Source organism: Equus asinus, chromosome 24 (genome assembly GCF_041296235.1).
Source record: "Equus asinus isolate D_3611 breed Donkey chromosome 24, EquAss-T2T_v2, whole genome shotgun sequence".
In the NCBI taxonomy this organism is placed as follows: domain Eukaryota; kingdom Metazoa; phylum Chordata; class Mammalia; order Perissodactyla; family Equidae; genus Equus; species Equus asinus.
The window spans coordinates 68688655-68704075 of record NC_091813.1 but is presented as its reverse complement, the minus strand read 5'-3'; the positions used below and the strand labels follow the sequence as shown (position 1 = coordinate 68704075).

The window sequence follows — 15421 nt, the reverse complement described above, 5'->3', positions numbered from 1 at the left end:
GCACCTTTTCGTGGACCTGTATGTTGTCTGTATGTCTTCTTTGGAAAAATACCTGTTCAGATCTTCTGCCCATTTTTTAATTGGATTGTTTGTATTTTTTGCTATTGAGTTGTATGAGTTCTTTACATATTTTGAATATTAACCCCTTATGAGATATATGATCTGCAATTATTTTCTCCCATTCGGTAGGTTGCCTTTTCGTTTTGTTGATAGTTTCCTTTGTTGTGCAGAAGTTTTTAGTTTGATGTAGTCCACTTGTTTATTTCTCAGTGTTATTTATATATTTACGATACTAGTGCTTTCCTGGTCTTGTATGTTGCAAAGGTCTTTTCTCAGTTTAAAAATAGTCTTTTAAGGTGAGTTTTGATTAAAGGAAGTTCATAATTTTAATGTAGTCACATTTATGAACCATTTTCTTTTTTTCTATTTTTTTCTATTTAGGAAATGTATCTCTGTTTCAAGACCATAAATGTATTTTTTTATTAAATGTTTTAAAGTTTTGCCCTTGAAATTTAAGTCTGACCACTCTGGAATTTATTTTTGTTAATGATTTGAAGTAAGGGTCTAATTTCAAGTTTCTATGTAAATAACTATCTTTTGCATTTCCCTCTCACATCTTTCTATCTTTTCCCACATTTTTCAAACTGATATTCCGTACTCTCTTTATCCTATTTCAATGGTTGATATATGTGCAGATCTCTTTCTGCTCTTTCTGTTCTCTTCCATGAATCAGTTGTAACTGTTCCACTCTACCGTTATTTCTGTAGCTTTAAAAACAAACCTTGGTATCAGACAGTGCGATTTTTCACCTCTGCTTGTCTTCCTCAGAAGGGCTGAGACTATTCTTGATCCTTTGCTTCTCTGTGTATGTTTTTGGAATTAGCTCCCTAAGTTCCATGAAACAGTTCATTGGGACTTTATTTTAAATTTTACTGAGATAATAGATCAATTCGAGGAGAACTGACACTGACCAAAGATATGTGAGAGCTTTACAGGAAAAATTGTAAAACTTTATTAAATATATTTTAAAAGATGAAATTAATGGAGAGTTATACCATGTTTACAGATAACAAGATTTAACATTGTAAAGTTTATGCATTTATATTGTAAATATTTAAGGAGTTCGTGACTGGCAAGGCATTCTATACACAATTTCTGCATTGTTGGGATGCATTAGAAGTACATAAAGGACCCCTGACTCCCATCTAGCAATTGTAGTAAGATGATTGCCCTCATGTGGCAGGAAAGGTATCATGGAGCCACCATTTCAAACGAGAAACAACTTTCCATTTTAGTACATGCCCTTCTCATTTCTGTTTTTATTTTAACCTTTTTAAAAAGAGGTTTAAGATATTTTTATTTTTAAAAATATTCAGTAGTCAAGAGCATATAGGAAGAGAAACACACCGGCAATATGGCTTTAGAGTTTTCGGTTATGGGAGACTCCTTCATGTCAAAAATGCCCTTGCTGTGCACAGGGACCTGAGGTCTTCAGTTACACCAGCAGCTGTCTGGAGGAACTCCAGCAGCGCCTCGGGTAGGAGAGACAAAGGGACACAGAGGCCGCACGACGCTCTCGACGCTCTCGGTGAGAGGTCTCCACCTGGGGAACATTCCACATCTGGGGTGCTCTCCCAGGGTCCGGACTGGTAGAGGTCTAAGCAAATTATATGTTTACTTAGCTCCCCGATTTTTGCATTGGCTTCTTAAACATCCTCTCCAAGTGTTGATCGCCTGTCCTCAGTTCTCCACTGGGCTAGAAATCCACAGCCTACCTCAGAGATGCCACAGCCTTTCCTAGAGCCGTCACTTACTTGGCTGTGTTCTCTCTCACCTTTCTCCACTGGGGAAAATAGCAGGCTTTTCTTGTGGTCCGATCCCCATATCTTTGGCCCCGTTTTTCCTCTAGCCCATGCTGGCCTCGGCTGCAGGGCATACCTCTTGCTCTCTGCCTAGGCTTCTCTGTCACATGACACCTGTGGGGACTCTGTTGTCACTCCCCATGTGTGGTCCAGAGCTGGAGGTATTTATTGGCCCATGAGCAGCCCTCACCCCGGGGCAGGGGGACCGGAAACAATGGCTAAATGCTTCTCCACTTGGTCCCTTGGGTGAACACATAAAGGTTGCATTCTAGACACTCGAGAAGGACCCAGAGAAGTCAGTCCCAGAGCCCAGAGCAGTGATCACCCTGATAAAGCACTTCCCACTGTCCTCCGCTCCCTCGCTCTCCCCACGCCCCTCTCCTGCTCCTGGGGTTGTTTTCCAAAGAAACGTCCTGTAGAGAGAGAAACCAGGATAAGAGCAGAAGACACACCTCATATGCTCAGGGTCTGTTCTCTGTGACTCCAGGACAAGTACTTAATCTGTTATAATGACCAGTGTTAATAGCAGGAGCCTAAATGTCACTGGCATCTCGCACCTAGATTATAACACCGGAAGTGAGGGGCCACGGTTTACTTGCCTTTGTTCCCCCAGAACCTCTAGTTACTGATGCATACGGGGCACTGAAGAAATGCTGAGTGAATGAGTGAATGAAAACGATGGCCTGTGGTTTTTTCCAGGGTATCAGAGGTGGGAATCTACAGCCAGCCCAGAATAGGACTGAGTCAATGTCAGCCACTGGAAGGTCTTTTAGGACAAAGTTTGGCAGGACTTCCAAATCCCAAAGTGCAAGTGTCACCACCTCCTCCCCATGTGCGGTCAGTCCTGGTCTGACAGGGTGAAGAATCCCCAGGGTGAGGACGGGTACTGACTGGGGTGCAATCGGAAGACTGTGCTGGCAAAATTTTGTTTGGGACTCAGAATTTAAATAAGCCTGATGGTTTCCAGGGCTTTCCCTAAGAGAAAAGCATAGCAAAATTTAAATCATGTTTCCTCCGAGAATCTTCATTTCTAATAAACAATCAGCTACTTGCCCACCATGTTACTTAGAGGGACTGAGAACTTGTTATTCTGCCTTCTAAGACTAGTGGATTCTATACTCAATTTCATTTCTAAAAGTCCCAACACTTTCCAGGTACCTCCTATGACATCTGAGAGGTACTTTGGCGTACTTTACATGACTAATTCTCAACTTGCTAGGGGGGTAGGGACAATAGGAAAGGATGATTTCTGCCTTAATAGTGAGGGTAGATGTAAGAAATTTTTTAAATAGCAGGATGACATTTTACAAGGCAAACTATAAAAGAATAAAGTTGAATGAATATTTTTGGCAGAGTCAGACAGGGTCAGAAAATATTTTATTTCAAAAGCATAATACTGCATGATTTAAAAAGGTTTGCAAAATGCTATTGTTTAATCCTCACAATGACATATGTCATGAGTACTATTATTGTCGTTGTGCAGATGATGAAATGAAGGTTCAGAAATGGGGAGAAAAGTGTAAGCAGACACAGCTGGTAAGCAGCAAGTCCTATCCAGGAAATCTGGTGGGTGGTGCAGTCTTTCTTGGGTAACACTTGCCTCTGGTCTTCACACCCCAGGAGGGCGCGCCCACCAATGGGAAGGTGCTTCTCTATGTTCACAATGTGAGTCATCAAAAAAAGTAGTTTACGTCTCTCCAAAGCTTGTCTTCCCTATGAGCCCTTGGTATCTGCAAGTTTTGCCAGAAGATAACTTATTAAAAAACCTACACAGTATTCTCTGTGTGTTTGTTGTATTCTTTGCTGGTGTTTATTTTCTTTCCCTTTCTTGTTGATGGTTTTCTCAAACAGGGACCTGAAGGACACCAGAAACACTGAGAGGAGCTGTGTCCTGCGATTCTAGTCCTGTCTTTAAAAAGATGTTCACTCCAGGCTGCATATGCTCTTTAGTTTTTAGTTTCTACAACTACTTAAGACTCTTAAGTTGCATTAGTTAAAGACTCTTGGCCCACATCTTTCCTGACACACACATTTTCGGGAATATTTTTCTATTGGGTGTCTCTTCTTGGCATTACTTTCCCCAAAGGCATTATTTTCCATTTAACGTAATTGCTTCAATTAATAAATCTAACGGGAGCAAAGGAGCTCTTATCCCCTGCTTTACTTTCACAGGAGGTAAAACTTTGATAAAGATAAGAGATAGGGCAATTTTAGCAAGTGTACTTGAAAATTAGACACATAATTGCATTTCTTTTTATACAAATAAATCACATAAAAGGCTTTTCCCAGAGAAAAAGAATTTTAACTCTGGAAAGAATTTTGAAACAAGCTTATAAATCCATGCTAACAATTGCCTTTTTCTAACTATGGATTTCTAGTCTTGTAGTCTTATTTAAGTAAATCACCGTGGCATTATGAGCAATTACTGGGACACTGGAGTTGTCCCTCAATATAACGTTGAAAGCTTTTTGTTTTTCTTTTTGGCAACAGAAAAAATTAACACCTTGTTGGGGAGCTACCGTATTAACGTCTAAAAATTCTATTTCTCAGCAGAGTTTCTGTCGGATGGCTCCTCAGTCTCCCGGTGTCCTCAGCAGCAGATGCTGAGCCATCTCTGCACCCAGAAGTACGTTCCCTGAAGGATCACCCAGCGCTGCCATTCCCATGGCTTTATCCAGGCAGATTGCCTGGTTTCACATCCTGCAGGGTGGGCGAATAGGGCACGTGAGTGCCACAGGGTCCCGGGGCATTGAAGGGAGGTGAGCAGACCCGCCAGACTTCCAACTTTGGAAAACAGCCACAAATGGCTCTGGACTAAAATGCTAGAATCAGTGTTAAAGTTTCCACAAGTATATGAAGTAAACATGTATTTTGGGAGTGCTTTCTTACAAAGAACTCTGTAGGGTAGGATTAAGCTTACCTTCTGTGAGCTAAGGCCGTGTTCAAAGTGTGTTCTGTGCCCTCCTTCTTTTTCTTTTTCTCCTCATTGCAGAGGTTATTTTTCTAAAAGTCTACTCATATTTATTATACTTGCCGTAATGAGAAGAACAAAAAACAAAGCTCTAATGTATCTAATTAAAATACTCATTTCTGTGCACATAAATAGTCCAATATTCTGCTATTTCTTATTATCAAGGGTTATAGGATAGATAGTCAAAATCACTAGGAAAAATTGAGGGTTTGGAAGATTATCAAGTTTCTTTCATCAATATCTTAAATAATGTCACAATGTCATGTTATGAAAAGATATTAATTCCCATTATCATTTTATGTTGTAAAAATTAACATATTCCAAAGGTATAAGACTTTCTTACTGCCAGTTCTTGATAACGCTGTTGAGAATATCATTTCAGTTGTTAAGCAGCAGACTCGGACTGGTCTGGAAGTAAAATATAGAATGAGAAATTTCTAGAAATTGTGAGTGATAATTTGTTTCCAGCCTGCTTTCCCTCTCCCACCCTCTCCCCCTGCATCCTCAAAAATCAAAGAAAAACAGGACTTGAGGCTTGAATTGTCTGGATAATTCTTCAATTTATTATATATTATATTATGATGTGAAGATGAAGACGAAAATTCAGCCAATATTGTAAATGGTGACAGTTTGGTTTTATACACTTTACATTCAGACTGTTGGAATCAGGCAAGCAAAATAAAGCATACCATAAATAGGAAAATACAATGGCTCATGAGAAAGGAGCATATATTACATTTTCATTTGTTTTTAGAAATGATAAAGCAGAGTCTACGTGGTCCTACCACAGATTCTGTATAAAATCAATCAGCCATGGAAATGCCGATTTTTTGAAAACTGCCATTTTGGCTTTTCAAGATTCAGTAACAGACGCCTTAATCATCATTTTCTCAAAATAGTGTGTGTAAATCTGTATTTGTTAGGAGTCAATTTAACTCTTCGAATCCAATTCTACTTATGAACAGGCATGTAATATGTTCTCCTTTGTCTTTATTAGCATCTGAAAAATAACTTATTCCTTTTTATTTAGGAATCAAAGGCTTCAAATACATATTTAATGTATTTAACTTTATGCAAATATATATGTAAGTTTCAGAACGTATGTGAATAGATACCTGTAATTAAAAAGTAGTGTAACAAACTGGTGACATGGATGTTAACGTCTCTTTCATCCTCCGTTGCGCTATGTGTAGGTTCTTACATTCTGATCTCTTCCTGGTATCTTTTTATTTATATACTTTGTGATAAATCAGAATATTGCCGAATATAAAGTGAAAACAATACATATGCCGCATAAGACATTCATCGCTAAAGTAAATATTTATCTCTAAAATGAAACTAAATTCCTTAAGCACTTTAGCAAAGAGCACAGCAATATGTATCTAATTTTACTAATAGAATATACCAAGGAGATGATACGATAACTTCCAAAAACAAAAAGCAGAATTTAGTATTCTGTCCTATTTTATATTAAGATATGAAATTGCATACAGTGGTTTTAATTATAATATCACAAAAGAAGTAAATTAACAACAATAAAATACCAATAAGAAATCATCTACTTAGCGATTCTTAAAGTATTGGTAGTAATGGAACCACAAATCCAAAATGTCAGGGCACATGCCAAGAATGTGTGTAGAAGTATGCAAATTTTAATAAAACTCATCAGTTTGCATGATTGATCATCAGTGATATTTAAATTAACCTAAACATTCCAATCTCGAGGAAAAATGTTTTCAATTATAGACTTCTTTAGGAGAAAAACTCAGTACAGGTTTTGGCAATTGAGCAGATGTTCCCAGAAAGTTAAAAAACATAATAAGAAAGGGTACTGAAATATGCTCACTGATTGAGCAAAATCCCATAAACGAAGCCCGGAAGCTGCTGTCTCCTCGGTCTTCAAATGGTCATAAGGAGTCTGGAAGTGATGGCCAGGCTTCCCGCTGACGCATCTTTACGATGGAACTTCTACTTCTGCCAGCGGGCTGGTTCCTCTACATGGTCACATAATTAGAGCCTCGTCATTGTGCGCTGTTCTGGGCCCTTCCTCGCACCCTCCAATCTCACACTCAACACCGTGAAAAGCCTCATAAAATTCTGCTGTCCTTCAACCTCTGCTATTTTTCCTGTATGAAAACCAGATTTTAAAAAGATGAGAAATACCGGACAGATCAGTGAGTGTTCAAGATATTATGTAAAATATGGGGAAACCCAGAAACGGAAACACCGTAGTCAGTCGGCCCAGATCCATCCTCGCGGCCCCACTAGAGCCTATTAAATGGTCAGAGTTCCGATTTTGGCTCGGAGTTCGGTACCCTCACCACCCTTCCTCCATCACCCGGGATGCGCTGCTGAGAGGAGAGAGCTCCTGCTCGGCTGCGATTTATGTTGACATTTAATTTTTTAAAACTTGTCTTCTTTTCGTGTAATGACTTCTCGGATGCACCTCACAGCCTCGATGCTCCGGCCCCGCCGCTATTGTTTTGCTCGGATAAAGACAGAAACTTCTGTTTGAGAAGTTGCTCCGGGACCAGCTACTTTTCAGGCTGTCCCTCCGGTTGCGACGCTCAGAGAGCGCGGGGTTCCCTTTTGTCCTTCTCGTTTTGGAAGCGGGATGGGGCTGGCAGGTGAGGCCCGCAGGGCAGCCTCCCGCCGCGCGGTCTCGGCCAAAGTTTCTGCCGGTCAAGTTTGGGGAGACCGGAGCCCTGGACGTCGCTGATTGATCGGCTCCTCACAGTGGCCGCCGCGGTCCAGCCAGCACGACATTTGCCGCCGGCCTCTCGAGGGGAGGAGGGGTCGCTCCTGAGCCCAAATCGCGAGGCCTCGGGCGGCGCCGCAGCTTCTGGAAAAGATCTCGGCGCTGGAGCTGCGCAGAGACGGGCAGGGGGTAGGAGACGGCCCCTGGCGGCGGGGGCGGGGGTCGGGAAGGGCGGGCAGGGGTCTGGAGCGCGCGGCCCGGGGCTGGTCGGCCGGGGCTGCAGAGGCGGTGCGCCCGGGCGAGCGGCGGGCTGCGCGGCCCGGCTGCTTCCCTGAGTCGCGCGCACGCGGGGGACCCGGAGGCTCGGCCGGAGCCGAGTCCACGCGGCGGGAGGCAGCCGGCCGGCCCCGCGGCGCACCTGTTGCCGCAGAGCGACCCCCGCCGCCCTGCCCGCTGTGCGAGTGGGGGATGGTCAGGCCGCCCGCTCCCGGCCTGTCCGAGCCCCCGCATGCAACCCCGGTCGGGGCCAAGGTCACGGCCTCTCTGGCCAGGCCCCTTCGGGCGCCCTTCCTCCCCCTCCCCGAGGCGCCCGAGTGGGCGGTGGCAGAGGCGGCCCTCTGACAGGCAGCCGACCGCGCGCGCCCAGCAGCCCTGTGTCTGCTCCTTGGGCTCAAGGCTGACCCGAGGCGGAGCGGGGGCTGCGGTGACCGCCCCCTCCCCCCCCCCAGTGAAAGCTACTCCGGGAGGCGAGCTGCCTGGGGTGCGTCTCTGCCTGGGGTCCTGGCGAGGGTCGACCCATTTTACGGCGAGCAACGCTGTGGCTCCTGAGCTCTCTCGCCCTCTTGTCGCTGTTACTTCCTCTCAGTGACAGGGGTAGGGAGCAAGCCTCCTCGGAGGGTCTGGGGCTCCTGGAAGGCCTCAAGACAGTGCTTGGCGGCCGGGCCTGGGCCCCTTGGACCGCCCCACTCACACCCAGCGTCCCTTCTGGACTGCAGAGGGTGACCGGGGAGGAGAGCGCGCGCCGGGCCCGGACCGGACACCGAGGACCCGCTTCCTCCAGCGCCGCCGCGCCAGGAGCGAAAAGCGCTTCGCGGGTGGAGGGGGCCTGGCGGCGCAGGCAGAGCCCCGGCGCCCCTTCCCGCCCGGCGCTGCCCCGTCGGAGCTGGTCACCGCGGGTCTGCGGCCCCCTCCCGTGGAAAGGCGATGCCGACGAGGTGCCTTCTGGTTCGACTCCCAGAGCCCCCCCCCCCCGCTGTCTTTCCAGCCCCGCAAGTGAGGTGGTCAGCTCGTATTGAGAGAACTGCTGCTCCTCCTTTATTCCCTGCAACCTTCTTGATTAATCTGGGGGATTTTACACCTTATTTCATATTGTCCACTGAGAAAATTAAGATTAAAAAGAAAAACTAAAATGCCTTTCAGCAGCGTTTTTCTACTCCTTCATTTGCAACCCTTCCGCTCTAACTACACTTTGCTACTTCCTGAAATCAAAAATCAAAACGTAGATCATCAAAACTCAGTAGGGGCATGGGAAAGACAAACGTCGATGTCGAGGGTCCGGAAGGCTGTGTAGGAGTTCGGCGGGGCGGGCCTGTGCTCCAGACCAAAGAAAGGGGCGGAAGGCGCTTCTCCTGCAGTTGGGGCTCCCGGGGGACCCCCCCCCCCCCGCTTGATCATCAGGGAAGCCGCTGAGGGCCTGGTCTGGACCCCACCTCTCCCCCAGCTTCTGCCCATCACCTGGGATGGAATCCGAATATATGCAGATGATCTGAAACCCTTTTTTCCCATAAGCAGCTCAGGGATGTCACTGTCTGAGCTCAAATGGGCGAGTCTGGTGAATTAAGAAACATTCCTTTTGATGGATATTGGCTGTTTGGACATCAGTCTTTCCACATCCAATCGAATCTCTTCGATTCTGCCTTTTAAGAAACTTTCCTTCTACGGAGGTGGAGGCGATAGGAGGAGAAGAGGCTGTGTCCTGTCTTCAAGGGCACCAGGTCCTGGCCTTGACGAGGGGCTGTTGGCCATTTTCTCTTCTTTACAGAGAAGCAGACTTCGGCCTAGAAAAAGCGTCGGTCCGGCGTCGCGCCTCCCCTGCGAGTGCTCTCGCGGCGGGACCGTCTGTCCACGCGGCGCAACCTCGCAGAGCGCGGGCTCCGGACCCGGCACGCGTCGCTCTCGTGTTGCCCGTTCGATTGGTGTCAGTGGGGCCGCCTCTGCCCCACGAGTCCTCGGCACCTGCAGCGACTTCGCCGCGCGGTCCGCGGCCCTGTCTGCCCAGGTTCCCGGATCGCCTCAGTTTCGCACTTGCCGCCCAGACGCTCAGCTGCAGCCTAAAGTCTGTCTCGGGTCCCTCCGAGCCCGGAGCAGGCGGCGCCCAGGTTCTCGAAGACGCCGCCCGGGGCTCTCTGCCTCCAGGCACGTCTGCCTGCCCGCCCCTCGCGCCGCGTAGCCTGTTCCGATTGACAAAAACTCCGCAAGGGGTGCGAGAGACCGGCGCCACCTCCGCGCTGGAGCCGAGGGCTACCAACGCCTGGCCTGGTCTCTATCGCCAGAATCCACTGTGCGCCGCAGCGCAGTGCCACACGCGCACGCTCAAGGGGCTTCCAGACCCTTTCGCTGCCGACACACACGCGCGCACACAACCGTAGTTTATTATTCGACCCTGAGCTCCCGCTTTCTTCGACCCGGTGGCACTGAGCTGCAGATGCTCCCCAGGCGCGCGCGCAGCGCCCAGAGGCCGCCCTGTGGGGCTGCAGGCCGGCACTGCCCGCCAGCTCGCCAGCGCCAGGGCCCGGGGCTGCGGGGAGGCCCGAGCAGGAACAGTCTGCCCCGAGGTCTCGGGAACCTCTCGGTGCCCAACTCCCTCCCGCCCTCTCGGCTCCTTTTCCTCCCCTCCCCTTCTCAAGCTGCTCTCCTTGTAACACCAGGGTTCGTTTTTTCCCCTCAGTTCCAGGTCTCAGAAGTTAGAGAATTGAGGAAAACTGAAATTCTTTCAGTAATGTGATTTTTAAAACGAAAGAGAAGACATAGAAAGAGACCCGTTCCCACAAGTGTCAGGGCACACCCCTGGTCCGGGCACGGACATCTCGTTGAAACCACCAGGAGGGCCCAATAAACAGAATGAGCCCAATGTCCGTGTTTAGGAAAAGAGACTTAACGGACAAAACTTCCACAGCGCGCGTCCACTCGGAGCTCGGCCTCCCCTCCCGCCCGCGCGCTGACCCCGCGCTGCGCCCGCCTCTCTGTCCTGGAGACGCTTCCCACGGACGGCTCTCCCCACGTTTCCCCAAGCTTGGGAGGAGCCCTGAAAGGGAGGAGAGCGAAGGGTTCGATTCCCCTCTCCAAACCCGGAGGAATCTCCGCCCGACCTTCCCTTCCTCCGGTTCCTTCGGTGTGATTTGGTTAGGGAAATTGGGAAGGGGGGTGGGGTGGAGGAAAGTTTGAAAAAAAAATCAGGAGGGCGCGAGCTGGAGCGGTGAGTGTGTCAATCAGAGGGTTTTGTGCCTGGGGGCTCCTAGCGGTTCTGAGCAGAGGTGTCCCAGGGCGGCCCCACAATGCATATGAATAGGAATCCTTGCTAAATGGGACAGCAAAGCGCACCGCCCTGAATGATGGCACGTCATCCTAACCAGCCCAGGATAGATAGGAGGGCTCCTTTTGTCTCTTTTCTCCGCCGCCGCTCTATAAAAGGCCCTCTTTCTCAGCGCGAGGTTAGTTCGGGCACAGGCGGACGAGCTGTCCGGGCTGCAGGCCGACCTGAGCGGGAGCGGGGCGGGAGCCGGGCGGGGAGAGGCAGCGCCCAGCCTTTCTCCTCACGTCTGCCGCGGAGAAGTGGGTTGCCGAGCTGTGCAGATTTTTTTCATTCAAGATTTTCTTTCATTTCCCGCCTAAAGCCTCCCCACGTAGGGCCTCATCCCCTGTAATAAAATGAATTCTGATTCGAGCTCTGTCTCTAGCAGAGCTTCATCTCCGGACATGGACGAGATGTATCTGAGGGACCACCACCACCGCCACCACCACCACCAGGAGAGCCGTCTCAACTCGGTCTCGTCCACGCAGGGCGACATGGTGCCGAAGATGCCCGGGGACAGCCTCTCGCGGGCCGGCGCCAAGGCCGCGGGCGACAGCACCAAGTACAAAATCAAGAAGCAGCTGTCGGAGCAGGACCTGCAGCAGCTGCGGCTGAAGATCAACGGACGCGAGCGCAAGCGGATGCACGACCTGAACCTCGCCATGGACGGGCTGCGCGAGGTCATGCCCTACGCGCACGGGCCCTCGGTGCGCAAGCTCTCCAAGATCGCCACTCTGCTGCTGGCCAGAAACTACATCCTCATGCTCACCAGCTCCCTGGAGGAGATGAAGAGGCTGGTTGGAGAGATCTACGGGGGCCACCACTCGGCTTTCCACTGCGGGACCGTGGGCCACTCGGCCGGCCACCCGGCGCACGCCGCCAACGCCGTGCACCCGGTGCACCCCATCCTGGGCGGCGCGCTCGCGTCCGGCAACGCCTCGTCCCCGCTGTCCGCCGCCTCGCTGCCGGCCATCGGCACCATTCGGCCGCCCCACTCGCTGCTCAAGGCGCCGTCCACGCCGCCCGCGCTGCAGCTGGGCAGCGGCTTCCAGCACTGGGCCGGGCTGCCTTGCCCCTGCACCATCTGCCAGATGCCGCCGCCGCCGCACCTGTCGGCTCTCTCCACCGCCAACATGGCCCGGCTGTCGGCCGAGTCCAAGGACTTGCTCAAGTGAGCAGCGGGCCGCCCGGCTGCCGAGGATGCAGGACAGCGGCGCGGGGCCGCGGGGCCGCGGGGCCGGGCCGGGAGGGCAGGGGGAGGCAGGCGGGCGCTCGCTTGGCCGGCGGGAGGGCAGGCGTGGGGCTGCGCGGGATCCCACCCGGTCTGAGAGATCTCAGACCCACTCGACCCCCGGAGGGAAAGGACCAGAACCACACCGCAGTTTCTAGGTGGTAGCGGAGGGGGACTCGAGCCGAACGTCGCGTTTGCATGCGTGCTTCTTTCCCCAGGCCGCGCCGGTGTCCCGCTGCCCCACGCTCTTGTCAAAACTGCATTCGTCCTATAAAGACGGGACCGGTGTAGCTAAAACTTGCAAAGGGACTTTGCAGTTGGCTTTCTCCGGCTCTGTGTTCTCACCTGGAAAAGACAACTATCCCTTTTGTGCAAATAAGTGTAAATATTTTGTTGCGATGGATGCAGTTATGATTGTCACTGTCATCTCCACACTTGTTTTTCTGGAAACAATGGGGAGAGAGAGAGATTAAGACCCAAGTTTTAAACCTCAACTCCGGTCCAGGGCATGACATCTCCTCTGTGGGTTTTCCCTAAGACGCAGCGTAGGTCAAAAGAATGCATGTGCGCTTCTCCATGAATCTTGTCTAACCATGTTGTGCAGGCCGTGATGCCATTTTCCTTGTAACAAGGATTTATTAGTGAATTCTGAAGTACTCCATTTATCTGTCTCTGGTTGTATGATGTGACAAAGGGAGCAGAGTGCAAAGACCCCAACCCACGCACAGGCGCTTCTCCCCCGCGCCCACCCCCTCAGACTCCGTTCCAAGCCACCCTGAGCTGTTCCTGGGCCCGACTGCAAAAGCCTGGGCTCCCCCGGCTAGCTTGCCCCCACCCCTTGCTCAGTTACTCTGCATGCGGGGTCGGCTCTCTCTATCATCAGCTTTGAAAACTTACCGTAGTTTGGGGAGGGCGCCATTTTTATTTTCCTGAACATCTGCTTGAAGTATTTTGTTAGGGCCTCAAAGACAATACCTGTCTTTATTTTTTATATATTCTTGATAACTATGATATATTTATTAACAACCAGTGTTTCTGGATGAGATTTCAAATAAAAAAGAAACTTTAAATGCTGGCTTTGCCTTTGCCTAAAATTTTTGAAGATGGGGTAGTGGGTAGGGACCACACAGACCCGGCCAGGTGTGTCTGGGAGCAGGTGGGAGGTTTCGGCAGGTGGGCAGACGGAAAGATTTTTCTCTGGTCTTTTACAGGTAAAGAGATGGGATAAATTGGTGTTAACGATCAGAACTAAATGTCCTTCAAATGGGGCACTCTCCACATTGGCAGTCTTGTGATATCTGAGCTCCTTATTCCTCTGCAGTAATCAGACCCTCATAAACTCAGCAATTGAGATTTTTAAACAGTAATCTGGAAACCCAAAGTGACAGGAAATGAGAGGCAGAGTGATGACCTCGCTGGCTGTGTCAGCAGCAGATGAGAATGAAGCAGTAAGTTAACTTCTTTCACTTTTAATTGACTGTGTGTTTTTTTAAAAAAACAAGTTAAAATCTAGTGTGTGTTTTTGAAGTCAACAAAGAGTGGTCCTAGAAAATAATCAAATACCCGGCCCACCTACCCCCTTGGCTGCGGCCCCTCAGAGAAAGGGAAGGCCACTCTGCTTTGTAAGGTGAGCGCCAGGTGAGGCCAAAGATTGCCCAATTCGCAGCATCTCGCAAATTTATAGCAGGAGTGCTCCCTCCCTCCCTCAGAAGATGTCGACCACACTCGGTGTCTTCTACATAGGGGATGCTAAAACAGGGGTCGTTTTAACCCATTTCTTCTCTCTTCACTTCCCTCCCCCGCCTGGTAACACTTCCAAACAGTTTGTATAAGTGAAAGTGATCCAGCAAGAAGGTTTGCTTGTTTTTAGAGGAGGAGAAATCAAGCTGGAGTGAAGGTAATCCCAACAGCACAGCCTCTGTTTCCTACTAAGGGGAAGGGAGACCTGGTTGATGCACCAGCCCAGAGTGCACCTGGATTAGGTGTGCCATCTCTCCCTGTAGGTGAGGCCTAAGGTCCTCTTCAGAGGGGAGGCCGGTGGTTTCCAACGCATGGCAACAGAGCTGCCTCCCTCCAGCATCCCTCGGGTCAGCACATCCAGGAAGCCTGTGCCCTTCCTCCTGGGTCCCCACCGCCTGCCAGGGGCTGCCCCTCTCTGAGGGCATCTCTGTGGGTCGGGTTCTGCCAGACTCCTTCTCCTGCACTTCTCTTACCCCCTGACGCCCCGACTCCCCACTGCCAGGGAGAAAGACCAAAGCAAGGGCCTACAGTGGAGGGCGCTTGTTTCCACTGGGTTTAGGCAGACAAATGGGGGAATAATCATCTGCTTCCCAAGGGTGATTCATTTCTCTGGGTGGGGAAAGAGCTGTTGAGGATTTATTTGAAACCAACACAAGGCAGCCCTCCAGCCTTTCCTGTGAGTTTATTATTTAGGCAGCGGAGGGGAGGGAGAAGTTTCATCAATCAGGAAACGACCTCCCCTCAAGCCACCGGCCTCTTTTGAGTCGGTTGCTGGAGGCCTGCACCTGGGGAAAGGCTGGAGGCCTGGCCCGCGGCTCGGCTCAGCGGTGGGCAGCCCTTCTCCAGAGCTGGAACCTGAATCGGGGCTGGACAGGAGCCCGCCACACTCCCTACCCAGGGGAGCTTTGCAGGTCCTGCTGCTGGGCCAGGTACCCTTGAGTTACTGCAGCCGCCAGTTTAAAGAGCTGTGAGGTCCACTCTCAGGCGTGCACTGTGTTCAAAGGAACCCCGAGCCTAGGGGAGTCTATCCTGGGTTCTTCCAGTGCTGAGCTGCCGGGAGAGGTTGAACTCGTCTCTGGTCACAGATGCTCTTTGGGCCTAGAGACCCAGACAAACGATCCCTGATCCCTGTAAGAGCAGGGCAGGAGCTCAAGGAGGGAGGCAGTGTGGGGGCCGGGTCCTCCAGAGTTCCGATTTGTCTGCAGGAATCGCCCCCACTCGCCTCGCCTCCGGAAAGGGCCTGGCTGACCTCCGGTGGTCGCCTGGGGATGTGACTTGCACGCGACTCTTCCTTGCATTTCCCATTAAATTATCAAATTACTGAAACAAGAGACAAGATGACAGGGCC

The 15421-nt window shown here is 50.2% G+C and overlaps 1 protein-coding gene across 1 annotated transcript; it reads left to right on the top strand.

Moving 5' to 3' along the window:
* Window positions 1-11458: 11458 nt before the first annotated feature.
* Window positions 11459-12277, top strand: OLIG3 (oligodendrocyte transcription factor 3). The gene has a single exon (XM_014864608.3). It carries the CDS (start codon window positions 11459-11461, stop codon window positions 12275-12277), a length of 819 nt encoding a protein of 272 aa, XP_014720094.1.
* The last annotated feature ends 3144 nt before the right edge of the window (window positions 12278-15421 follow it).

Coding starts and splice junctions, on each gene's coding strand:
- OLIG3 (XM_014864608.3), top strand. CDS start 11,459: ATGAATTCTGATTCGAGCTCTGTCTCTAGCAGAGCTTCATCTCCGGAC.